The 13,045-nt window shown below is 52.2% G+C and overlaps 1 protein-coding gene across 2 annotated transcripts in view; it reads left to right on the forward strand.

Moving 5' to 3' along the window:
* Positions 1–10,817, forward strand: part of SH3GL1 (SH3 domain containing GRB2 like 1, endophilin A2) — a 47,103-nt gene extending 36,286 nt beyond the window's left edge. The window contains exons 6-10 of one of the 2 annotated variants that reach the window (XM_063146927.1): positions 70–228; positions 1,621–1,724; positions 4,165–4,289; positions 8,043–8,096; positions 8,960–10,817. In XM_063146927.1, coding sequence (XP_063002997.1) covers positions 70–228; positions 1,621–1,724; positions 4,165–4,289; positions 8,043–8,096; positions 8,960–9,156 — 639 coding nt within the window. In that variant the 3' untranslated portion in view covers positions 9,157–10,817. The remainder of the gene's footprint in view (positions 1–69; positions 229–1,620; positions 1,725–4,164; positions 4,290–8,042; positions 8,097–8,959) is intronic. The other variant, XM_063146928.1, reaches the window with a different exon arrangement.
* Positions 10,818–13,045: the final 2,228 nt, after the last annotated feature.

Below are 13,045 nucleotides of genomic sequence, written 5' to 3' on the forward strand. Positions count from 1 at the left end.
CTAAGGGTTTACTTCTTCACTCCTTTCTCTCCTCATTCCTCCCCCACGCACCCCAATTATAATGAAAAGCACCACCTAAGGAAACTGGAAGGCCGGCGCTTGGACTTTGACTACAAAAAGAAACGCCAGGGGAAAATCCCGGACGAGGAGCTCCGTCAAGCCTTGGAGAAGTTCGAAGAGTCGAAGGAAGTCGCAGAGACGAGTATGCACAACCTCCTTGAGACGGACGTGAGTGTGCCGAACCTCTCCACTAGCGGCTCTCCCATCATGATATTTCTATACCGCCCAATAGAAGTTGGGATTGTTTTAGATTATATTTCTATATTTCATGATATTTCTATACCGCCCAATAAGTCCTCAGGAATTGTTGCAGATTGCAAGCTGAATATGAGCCAGCTGTGTGATGCGGCTGCAAGAAAGGCCAATGCTATTTGGGGGCTGCATTAATAGAAGTAGAGCTTCCAAATTGCATGAGGTATTGGTTCCCCTCTATTCGGCCCTGGTTAGGCCTCATCTGGAGTATTGCGTCCAGTTCTGGGCTCCACACTTCAAGAAGGACGCAGACAAGCTGGAGCGTGTTCAGAGGATGATCAGGGGTCTGGAAACAAAGCCCTATGAGGAGAGACGGAAAAAACTGGGCATGTTTAGCTTGGAGAAGAGATGGCTGAGGGGAGCCACGATAGCACTCTTCAAAGACTTAAAAGATTGTCAAACAGAGGAGAGCCAGGGTCTCTTCTTGATCCTCCCAGAGTCCAGGACACGGAATAAGGGGCTCAAGTTACAGGAAGTCAGATTCCAGCTGGACATCAGGAAAAGCTTCCTGAGTGTTAGAGCAGTGCGACAATGGAACCAGTGACCTAGGGAGGTGGTGGGCTCTCCCACACTGGAGGCCTTCAAGAGGCAGCTGGACAGCCATCAGTCAGGGATGCTTTGAGGTGGATTCCTGCATTGAGCAGGGGGTTGGACTCGATGGCCTTAAGAGGCCCCTTCCAACTCTGCTATTCTATGATTCTAGGATGCAAAAGAATTCATTTGTATGAAGCCCAATGCATTTCGGCCTGTGTCCTATTAAAGATCTTCTGCTAGGGGTTATTAGAAGATGTCTGCAGATTTTCCTCTAGCAATAAGGTGTCTCCTCTAATAATTTGTTCACCTGGGAGTAAAGCCTTACCCTGGTGCCGAAAAGATTTATTTTTTATTTTTTTTATTTAAGGATTTTTATGCCGCCATTCAGCCAAAAAAAGGCTCTCACGGCGGCTTACAAAAGTATTTCTTGACAGTCCCTACCCACAGGCTTACAATCTAAAAGACACGACACAAAAGGAAAGGGGATTGGGAGGGAGGAGGAGGAGTTGCCGCCAGGCAGACCTCATTGGATTCCACTATCAGGGGGCCACCACTGAAAAGACCTTTCTCCCTTGTATTTCTCCACGACTCCCTCGGAGGAGACAGTCAGATGTCGATCACGTGGGGAGAGGCGTCCCGGGTGGTACCGTGGTGGCAAACCATGAAAAGGCTGTATAGGTCAAAGCGAGCACCTTGAGTTGAGTTGGACCTGAAAACGCACAGGCAGAATTGGTGTTCTACGCTCGCAACATCTGGCTCTGTGCTTCCCTGCAGATTGAACAGGTCAGCCAACTGTCGGCCCTGGTGGACGCACAGCTGGATTATCACCGGCAAGCAGTGCAGATCCTGGATGAGCTTGCAGATAAACTGAAGCGCAGGTAAAACAATAACCTTTGCATGTGTTGCATGACGTGCCATTTTGACATCCAGCACATCACTGTAATACCACGAAACGGGACGCAGGTAAAGGGGTGACTCACTGCCCCCATATTTATTTAGGGCATCGTGGCTGGGGAGATGAGGCAGGTAGAGGGAGGAGGCTGTGGGGGGGCTGAAATACGGGCGTTGGGGGTGAGGTTGATGCGAGACGGCCGGGGGCCTTGTTGGGCAGCCCTGCGCCCACGGGCGCCATGTCGCCGGCTCCTCATTTAAAGCCGTGAGGGCTGGAGCTGTGAAGAGCGGAATCCCTCTTGGTTTTCCAAGGACGGACATCAGAATTTATTTATTTATTTATTTATTGCATTTATATACCGCCCCAGTTTACAAAAGTTAAAACCGTGAACATTAAAAAGTATACAAATTTAAAACCACCAAAAATATAAAAACAGCAGTGTAAAACAGTATCCATTTTATTTATTTATTGTTTATTTATTTATATAGCGCCATCAATGTACATGGTGCTGTACAGAGTAAAACAGTAAATAGCAAGGCCCTGCCGCATAGGCTTACATTCTAATAAAATCATAATAAAACAATGAGGAGGGGAAGAGAATGCAAACAGGCACAGGGTAGGGTAAACAGGCACTGGGTAGGGTAAAACTAACAGTATAAAGTCAGAACAAAATCAAGTTTTAAAAGCTTTAGGAAAAAGAAAAGTTTTTAGCTGAGCTAATAAAACAATAAGGAGGGGAAGAGAATGCAAACAGGCACAGGGTAGGGTAAAACTAACAGTATAAAGTCAGAACAAAATCAAGTTTTAAAAGCTTTAGGAAAAAGAAAAGTTTTTAGCTGAGCTAATAAAACAATAAGGAGGGGAAGAGAATGCAAACAGGCACAGGGTAGGGTAAACAGGCACTGGTTAGGGTAAAACTAACAGTATAAAAGTCAGAACAAAATCAGCTTCCAAAATCCTCCATCAACTTCAATGCTGCAGGCAGCTTAAAAGGTGCATCACCATTGCACATGAGGGGCAATTATTATTATTATTATTATTATTATTACTATTTTTTATTTATTTAAATCATTTATATCCCACCCTATATCATTAAGATCATAGGGCGTTGTAGATAAAAGCATACAGTATAAAACAATGAATATACACAGCTAAAAACAAATTAAACCATGAACCAAATTAAAACAATATATATATATATATAATTATTTCTTACCCGCCTCTCCCTCTGGATAGAGGCGGGGAACAACATTTTAAACGACAGTTCCGGGTTCCATTAAAAAACAGACAAACTTAGCATATGCTGTTAAAATGCTGTTAAATGCCTGGGAGAAGAGAAAATTCTTGACCTGGCGCCGAAAAGACAACAATGTGGTCGTCAGGGAGATTGTTCCATAATTGTGGGGCCACCACTGAAAAGGCCCTGTCTCTGGTTGCCATCCTCCGAGCTTCCCTCGGAGTAGGCACGCGGAGGAGGACCTTAGATGCTGAGCGCAGTGAGCGGGGAGGTTCATGTCGGTAGAGGCGTTCCGTCAGGTATTGTGGTCCCAAGCCCATAAGAACATGAGCCCTGCTGGATCAGACCAGGGCTCCATTTAATCCAACACTCTGTTCGCACCGTGGCTGACCAGCTTTCAACCAGGAGCCCACAAACAGGACACGGTGCCACAGCACTCTCCCACCCATGTTCCCCAGCAACTGGTGCACACAGGGGTACTGCCTCAAATACTGGAGATAGCACCCAACCATCAGGGCTAGTAGCCCTGGAGAGCCAAAGCTCAGTCGTAAATAAAGCACATGGGTTTCATGTTGACGTTGCCCGGTTGAACGCCCGCTATCGCTAGATAGGTCTGGGGGTAACGAAAACCCTGGCTTGATGCGTCTCCTAGGAGGCGTAGACAAGTCAACATCGACACGCCGTTTCTCTGACCCAGCGTCCGCCCTTTTTGTTCCGTTCCGTCCCTTTTCTGTCTCGCTTAATATTCCTTCCTCGCTTGGCCGGCGAGAGGATTCTGAGTGATGTAGCCCAGTGCACTTGGGGAAAGACGCAAGGGGGGGAAAATAACTCCAGGAAGGAAACTTAGATCCGCCGCACCAAATTAAAGAGCCAAAACGAAGCGGCAGCGTCTGAAATAAATTCAGAGGCAGCCGTGCAAAAACCCAAAAGTTCCAGCGGAGAACGGGGTTTCAAAGAAAACGTTCTAAACCAACAAGGCGTGATCCTTGGGAAAGCTGGGACGTATTTAAAACCTGTTGCCGGTTTGAATCGGGGATGGTGAGTCGCTAAAATGTGAAGCCGTTCCTCAAGGTGGGGTGGGTGGGGGTTTCCACTCCCATCATCCCCAACCGGCACCGCCGTACATCGGAGTAATTGGCCGGGCAGTGGCCTCCGCTGACGGGCGTTCTCTCTTTTTCCTTCTTCCCAGAGTGAGGGAGGCGTCCTCGCGGCCCAAGCGGGAATACAAACCGAAGCCCAGAGAGACCTACGAATTTGGAGAGAGCGACCAGTCCAACGGAGGCTTTTCCTGCAACCCCGCCCCCAAAGTCTCAGGTAAAGGGTGGCTCAGGTGCATCCCTTAGTCAGAAGGGAGGGGAGCAGCTTGGAAGTTAGCAAGGGGGACCCTCCAGAGGGCTTCGGGGCGGCGTAAAATGTATAGAAAGGAGAGGAAGGTTTTCCCTTTCAGGATCCTCACCTCCACAGCTAAGCAGGGGCCCCTTTCCAGGAGATGTTGAGGTCTTTCTTTCTTTTAAAGTATGTGTGGGGGGTGTCGGTCAGCGTGCCCCGGGAGGCAACAGCATGGTGTACTATGTCCAATTCTTGGTGCTGCATTTTTAAGAAGAATTTGGAAAAATTGGGGCAGGTACAGAGGAAGGGTGTGGAAAGCCAGCCTGCAGAGTGACGCCGCTGCAGAAAAGGCGAATGTGATTCAAGGCTGCAGTCTTTGAGCCCTGTCTGGGCGCTGCGCTTTTAAGGAGCAGGTCCGCTCACTGGAAGGGGCGCAGAGGAGGGGAATGAAGGTGGCCAGCAGAACGGAAAACGAGTCCCACGAGGCGGGATCGGAGGGGCTGAGCGTTGTTGAGCCTGGGAGCGAGAGGACGGAGGAGGGAGATGTGACAGCGCTCTGCAAGTCCCTGCCGTGCTGCCGCACCCTCGAGTGCAAAGCCTTGTTCTCTGCTGGCACCGTGGAGGGCAGCAACCCTAGAATTTATAATATCGGAGGTTGGATTTCGGGTGAACATTATGTAAAAACTCTTGATGATCCGAGCGGTTCAACCCCGGAGCCGTTCTCCTAAAAGGGTGGGTGGCCTCTTCTTTGCTTGGAGGCTTCCAAGCAGGGGCGGCTGGCCACTTACGGCCCCAAACATGGGTGTGTGTGAATTAGATTGGGTGCTGGCCACTTAACGGCCTCAAACAGTGGGGGCAAAATAGATCAGGGGCTGGCCACTTACGGCCTCAAACAGTGGGGTGAATTAGATCAGGCTGGCCACTTATGGCCTCAAACAGGGGGGAGGGTGAATTAGATCGGGGCCTGGCCACTTACGGCCTCAAACTGGGGGTGAATTAGATCGGGGGCTGGCCACTTACGGCCTCAAACTGGGGGTGAATTCAATCGGGGTCTGGCCACTTACAGCCTCAAACAGGGGGGAGGGTGAATTAGATCGGGGCTGGCCACTTACAGCCTCAAACAGTGGGGGTGAATTAGATGGGGGGCTGGCCACTTACAGCCTCAAACAGTGGGGGTGAATTAGATCAGGGGCTGGCCACTTACGGCCTCAAACAGGGGGGAGGGTGAATTAGATCGGGGGCTGGCCACTTACAGCTTCAAACAGTGGGGGTGAGTTAGATTAGGGGCTGGCCACTTACGGCCTCAAACAGGGGGGAGGGTGAATTAGATCAGGGGCTGGCCACTTACAGCTTCAAACAGTGGGGGTGAATTAGATCAGGGGCTGGCCACTTACGGCCTCAAACAGGGGGGAGGGTGAATTAGATCAGGGGCTGGCCACTTACAGCTTCAAACAGTGGGGGTGAATTAGATCAGGGGCTGGCCACTTACGGCCTCAAACAGGGGGGAGGGTGAATTAGATCAGGGGCTGGCCACTTACAGCTTCAAACAGTGGGGGCGAATTAGATAAGGGGCTGGCCACTTACAGCTTCTAACAGTGGGGGTGAATTAGATCAGGGGCTGGCCACTTACAGCTTCAAACAGTGGGGGTGAATTAGATCAGGGGCTGGCCACTTACGGCCTCAAACAGGGGGGAGGGTGAATTAGATCAGGGGCTGGCCACTTACAGCTTCAAACAGTGGGGGCGAATTAGATAAGGGGCTGGCCACTTACAGCTTCTAACAGTGGGGGTGAATTAGATCAGGGGCTGGCCACTTACAGCTTCTAACAGTGGGGGTGAATTAGATCAGGGGCTGGCCACTTACAGCTTCAAACAGTGGGGGTGAATTAGATCAGGGGCTGGCCACTTACGGCCTCAAACAGGGGGGAGGGTGAATTAGATCAGGGGCTGGCCACTTACAGCTTCAAACAGTGGGGGCGAATTAGATAAGGGGCTGGCCACTTACAGCTTCAAACAGTGGGGGCGAATTAGATAAGGGGCTGGCCACTTACAGCTTCAAACAGTGGGGGTGAATTAGATCAGGGGCTGGCCACTTACGGCCTCAAACAGGGGGGCACAACCATTGGCGAAGGCGATGAGAGTTGCAGACCAAAAACAACTGAAGGAGCACAGGTTGCCCACTCCTAGACGAGGTGGGAGTTGATTTTTTCGAGGTGGGGGTTGATTTACATGGCCTTCTTTTCGAGGTGGGGGTTGATTTACATGGCCTTCAAGACCACTACCACCCTTTTCCCAGATTCTGTGATTTCACTGCGACTGGTTTAGTTCTGTGAAGCCCTCTCCTCTCTTCCTCCAGGTAGGAACAGCCAGTACTAAGGTCATCAGAAGGAAGGGCCCCCGAGACCCAACACCCCACTCCTCGCCCCCAAAAGCATCATTTGTATTTGGGTTTCCCCCCCCCCCCCAATATTGTTCTTCCATATTGGATTTTAGCTTCTTTGATAAACATCCCGCAATTCTGAGATGTAGGAGGAGACCCTTCAGAGTAGGTAGATTGTGGGGTGGGGGCTGCACGAGAGCCCCTCCTCTTTCTCTTCTCCGCAACAAGAACAGGTAAGCCAGCGACCGGAGCCTGCACATGCGCAGAGCTGCAGCGTTTGCAAAGGAGTCCAGCGCAACAGCAACGTCCCAGGGGGAAATGTTTGGCGGCTGAAAAAGGCCCTCTCCCAGATAACACCTAGAAGGACATTGCAATGAGGACGTGCGGATTTTGTAAAAATCCGTTCCACCGGCATTCCCTGAATTGTCAGATGCTTTTCATTCCATTGTCCATTCATTGACAAAATTGGATTTTTTTTTCCACATACCCGAATTCGCGCAAATCCGCTTTTGCGCGAATCCGCAAAATGCCCCCCCAAAAGTGTGTTTTCATGCTTCAAGCTACTGGGCGAAGTGCACATTTTCCGCCAGTGTCGTTTTTAAAGTTTACGTATTTTTCTACAGCTAAAGTTGTGTAAAATCCCAGACGGTAAAACAACCGGGCTGCAGGCCCGCCGAATCTATGCGACTTGGAAAAAGTTAACCCACTTCGCAGATCCGTGGGTCGCATTCATAGAAATCCAAACACATGGCAATTTTATTTTAAAAAAGAAATGTCTTTGTTTTTAAGGTGCTTCTTCCGTTAACCCAGCCTTCCTCAACCTGGGGCGCTCCAGATGTGTTGGACTGCACCTCCCAGAATGCCCCAGCCAGCTGGCTGGGGCATTCTGGGAGGTGCAGTCCAACACATCTGGAGCGCCCCAGGTTGAGGAAGGCTGGGTTAACCTGACAGAGAGACACTCCTAAAGGATAGCTTGATGTGGCCTGAAAAATTGTGTGTGTGGACGGGGGGATGGATGACTGCCTCTACAGCAACTTCAGGCATGCGTCCAGGACCCCTCACAAAACGTCCCTTGTGGCTGTGGTCTCCTTCCCGTTACGGGGTCAGGGTAAAGAAGGTTGCCCGTCTTCTCTCCCAGCTTCCCCCCCCCCCTGCTGACCCAAGATGGTTTTGTTTTGCTTTTTAAAAAGGCTAATTTTGAGTCTCCTGCGCTGCCTCCTCACTAACAGACCTCCTCGCTCCCCCCCTCCCCAATTTGATTTTCAAGTTGCATTTGGTTATCGATGTTCATGGGTTATTATTTTTTTCCTAAGCATGCCTTGTTTTTATTTTTATTTTTCCTCTTTTTTTTGAAAGCAGCTTCCTCCTCTTTCCGATCCGAAAAACCATCCCGGACCCCGAGCAGGAATTTTTGTGAGTGCCCTGACCTGCCTTGACTCCTCTCTCTCTCTCTCTCTCTCTTTTTCCCCACCCCTCAATTCCCCCCGCATGGGCATGGCATGACCCTCTCTCCTCCTCTGATTCTTTTCCCGGTTTTGAGTTGCTGATATTCCTGTCCTGAGGTTAACCATTCCCACCCACCCCCGGACATGTGCCTTGCAGTCAGGGCTGTGTGTTGCGTTCGGAACTTCTCCACTTCAGCCCCTGTTATACTGCATCCTTCACCATGGACCAGGCCAACGGGGGCCGATGGGAGTTGTAGGCCAAAACATTTCAAGGGCCAGACGCAAAGAGTCGCAGCTGACATACAGAACACGCACAGGCACGCCTGGATTTTAATAACGGCTGCAGTATTCTTCTGAAGAAGCAAGTTCCTAGCCCTCATGAAAAAGGCAACTCCATTTGAAATCTCAGGAAGTAGAAGTGGCAGACAGGGGTTGTTGTCCTATCTCAGTAACAGAGCCCAAATTTAGGCCCCGGTATTTCCCGTTAAAAAAAAAAAGATCTGGTAGCAATCCGTTGCTAGTCTGTGCCGACACCCCTAAGCCAGATGGACCAAGGGTCTGTCTCGAGATAAGCCTGCTGTTTCTCCTCTGCCATAAAGCTTGGTGCCGTTTTCTGGCTCGGGGACGGGGAACCTGTGGCCCTCCCAGTGTTGCCGGACTACAGTTCCCATCACTCCTGACCATTGCCTGGGGCTGATGGGAGTCTGAGTCCAACCACATCCGGAGGAGCCGGAGCCTGCCCCGAGTTTCGGGTCCGCAGGGGCAGCTGGAGGCTGACGCCCCCGAGACCCCGCGCCCCCTAACCGCCTCGCCTGGGCTTCCTCCCCGCAGCTCACCTGGACCAGCCCTGCTGCAAGGCCCTGTACGACTTCGAGCCGGAGAATGACGGTGAGCTAGGCTTCAAGGAGGGCGACATCATCACGCTGACCAATCAGATCGACGAGAACTGGTACGAGGGCATGATCAACGGCCAGTCGGGCTTCTTCCCCCTCAACTACGTGGAAGTCTTGGTCCCGCTACCTCAGTGAAACGGGCCGCTCTCCCGGCTTCCCGCCTCCTCTCCTCCGCAGCACCTTGCCACCCGTACACACTAGCGGGCGTGCCCCGAGAGGGAGCGAAACAGACGTCGGGGACCGGGGCGGCTGGAGGGTGCTCTTCTTTCCTTACATTCCGCGCGGTACACCCGACACTAATTCCCCGTCCGGCGAGTGGGAACCTTCCCGGGGAAAGCAGGCGATGGAATCACGGATTGGGGGGGGGGGATGGGGGAGGAACCAAGCCACTGGGAGGGGGTGGCTGGGCAGCAAAGCACAAAGCGAGGTTCATACTGACACCCCCGCTCCCGTTTCCCCTATCTCCTCTTGTGGCGCTTGATCTTTTTGAGCCGAGCGGTGGGCCCGTGTTTGAACGTTCGTGTGCTTCTCGTTCTTGGATTGTGGACGAGCTCTCCTCCGCTCCGTCGCGTTGCTCTGCGTTTCTGTTCTTTCTCCTCGTCGAGCTCACCACCCGGAGTGTTTATAGGGGGTGGGGGTCGGGGGCTCACAGCTGCGATTGTCCGGGGTCTTTCCCCCCCATCCATGTGAGGTGTATGCGGGTGTGTGGTGGAGGCACAAAACGGCCCCGTAACTAAGGCTCCGGCCCTTTCCGTGGGGACGGCTTGTATTTAAACACTACGAAAGGGCTCGTCTCGCTTTGCTCAGGCCTGAAATGGAAGCACTTCTGACCCCCTCGAAGTTAAGCCATCTTGGGCGTCTCTCCTTTGCACCCCGCACACACACACACACACCCTTTTTATGTTGTGATTACTGGTTCTTCTCGTGACTTTGCTCGTTGGGAAATCCTAAACGTACCTGTGCGGCAACGTTAGGTGCGAGAAGATGCAGACTTTAAGGCACACGCGTACGCCCCCTTTAAGTTTCCCTGAAACGAACGCTGAGGCCGTGACCGTCCCCCTCCCCCAATATTACGCCGCACATGCTCCCCCAAAATCTGCCTTGAGCCGTCGCACCTGCATCTTCGCCGCTGCTCCTGTTTGGGCCGCCGTCGTTCACGTAGCACACTATGCGTGTGGTCCAGCAGTAGGGTCCCATGATTGGGCTGACCCGCTTTTTAAAGGATAGGAGGGCCCACATCGGCACCGGCGCTGAGAAAAACTGGGTCAGTGCCCTCCCCGTGCCGCCACGCTGAACTGGTTTCACCCTAGATATTTTGTGCGGCGGCAGCGGCGGCTTCTTCCCACACCGGAAACGTTTGCGGGGCCTTCTTCAGGAAGGCCCCAGAAGTGCTTTCCTCCGTCCCTTCTCTACGTGCCTTTCAAAGCCCAGGGTCCAGTTCGAAAATCCCTCCTTGTCCCATCCCCACATGCACGCTGCCACCGCCGTATTCATATTTGACGTCCACCACCCCCTCCTGGTCCTCCGCCTTCAGAGCTGCCGTTCCGTTAATTTCTGCCGGGATGTCAACACTACAAGTGGGAATGGGCTTTGCCCGCCGCGGCTCCCACCAATGTTAATTCAGGGGTCGGACTTAACTGGGAACCAGCAAATCCCATTCTGGAGCGGCGGGCGCCCACACAGACCCCCGTCATTACGGCAAGGCTGACCCAGCGGACCTCCCCAGAAATCCCCACATTAAGAACCGATCGCCGCACACATTCACACAACGAGGCAGCAAAATTGTAAGCAGTAAGTCAGCCTTCCTCAACCTGGAGCGCTCCAGATGTGTTGGACTGCACCTCCCAGAATGCCCCAGCCAGCTGGCTGGGGCATTCTGGGAGTTGTAGTCCAACACATCTGGAGCGCCCCAGGTTGAGGAAGGCTGATTTAGTTCTGGAGTGCCCCTGCAGTAGGGGGACGAGGTTTTTTTTGTGTTTTTTTTTTAACAAGGAAAGAAAATCACTGATCGGGACAGGCCCGGCGCTAGCTTTCCACCTGCGGGGAGGTTTTTATAGTGGTCAGAACTGCTTAAAAAAAATAATCAACGAATTGGCGGTCAAAAGTCCAGAATTCCCCTCCATTCTGCATAACGTCTCAGAGGGAAGCCCGAACGTGTGTATGATCTTAATTTGCTGCCCTGGATGTACCTCTCGCCGGTTTGCTGCCGTTCCCTTCCACCTTTTCGTCGCTGCCGATCAGTTTGTTTTACACCTGGGAGGGCCCCGGGCCAAGAGCTTGCGGGAGTTACAGGACCGGTGAACTTTGGGTGAGGATACGCACCGTACACGGCGCTTTCCAGCGGTGGGGGAGGAGCAGAAACCCTCCCCCAAAGCGATAACCAGGATCTGAATTCCCTTTCGGCCTTCAAATACGAAATGTTTCACTTGGGATTCGCACCCGGCTTCGGCACAGCGCAGGGTGACATCAATGGAGGGGGGGGGAGCTTGCACTTAACTCTTAACTTTGCTCCCCAGAAATCCTCCTCCCGCTCCAACGCCCAAAGCAGGGTTGCCAATTTCCCCGTTTGTTTTACTGCCACCGGATGCCGTTCTGCAGAGAATTCGATTTCAGCGGAAGAGGAGTGACGCTTCTCCCCGGTGTAGCGTTTTTACGATGCCACTCTCTCACTGCAGGCAGTGGGACTAAATAAAGCCGGGACCGATTCTCTTTTTTTTTCCCCCGGGGCCATTTTTTTTTTCCTGGCAACGTTGCCCTTCGTTCCCTCGCCTTCCCCGACGGAACCCCGGTTCGGTTTCGGAGCCGGAGCGTTGCCGGACCCGAATTCCGCCACCTTCCCTCCGAAGCGGCGGCATAAAACCACCTCTCCGCGATTTCTGGCGGTGATGCCTCTCTCCTTTCCCCGTTGACATTCCCACCCACCCCTTCCAGCAGCGGTTCCTGTATTTGACATACACGTAATATTTATATCCATGTATATCTATATATCTATATCTCAACCCATTTATTTTGTAGCTAACTTTCTCCTCCTTGCTCGGGGGGCGGCCGGCCGGCCGGCGGAGAATGGGTTTCTTCCGTAACCGTCCCATTCTAGCAGCTTATATTTTGACCCTCTCCTCGCTGCCTTAATGCCACACCTTCCGGTGAAACCCCCCTGCGTTCTCTTCTTTGGATAGGTCTTTGGGTATCCCATCCCTGACGTGACCCCCGGGGCGTTCGGTAGTTGTGTGTTTCCAGCCCCGTTTCCCCGGCACACACCCCGAACTCACAAAGAACTAACTTCTGTTTGTGCGTACGCCTCTGCGTGTGGCCTTGTGTGTTTTGGAGAGAGGGCGGCTCATCGAGGGATTGTTACAACTGCACCAGGCTGCTTTTCCGATTTTGAGCAATTCCACCCTGTCTCTTTTCTTCCCTTCCTCCGCCCAAATCCCCATCCCACAGGGCCACATGAACAAAAATTATCCCCGGGGGGGTGGTCGGTCGGTCGGTCGGTCGGACCTTTGTAAATATGGCTGTCTGATCTGTAGCTATGTCACGCTAACATCTAGCGTCGTTTCCGTTGGATGGAGTGAAACGAGTCTCTTTTTCTTATTCTGGACAATTTATTGGAAAGTTAAACAGAAACAAAAAAACGAACCCTCCTTTTGTCCTTGTATATGGATTTATCCCCCCCCCCCATTTTTTGTTTTGTTTTGGAATAAAAGAAAAACCTTGTATCTTTGAAATAAAAAGTATTAAATGTCTGAAAGCAGCGTTGGTTTGTTACCGTTCTAAAACCGGAGGGGAGAGGGGAGGCAACTTGCGAATGCAGGGCTGCGTGCAGCCCGGGCGTGTGGGGAGGGGGGGAATTTCAAAAGCCGTTTGGAAGCTATGGGGCAGTTCAGTCCTCTGGCCGAAGCGATTTGTCCCTCCTGGGTGTTGAGGCACGAGGAGAGATCGAAGAGGGTGGCAGAAAGTGAGAAAAGGGTGGCCCCGCCCACTTTGGCCACTGGCCCCGCCCACTTTGGGCACTGGCCCCGCCCAC

The sequence above is a fragment of the Elgaria multicarinata genome, chromosome 23 (genome assembly GCF_023053635.1).
Source record: "Elgaria multicarinata webbii isolate HBS135686 ecotype San Diego chromosome 23, rElgMul1.1.pri, whole genome shotgun sequence".
Classification (NCBI taxonomy): Eukaryota; Metazoa; Chordata; class Lepidosauria; order Squamata; family Anguidae; genus Elgaria; species Elgaria multicarinata.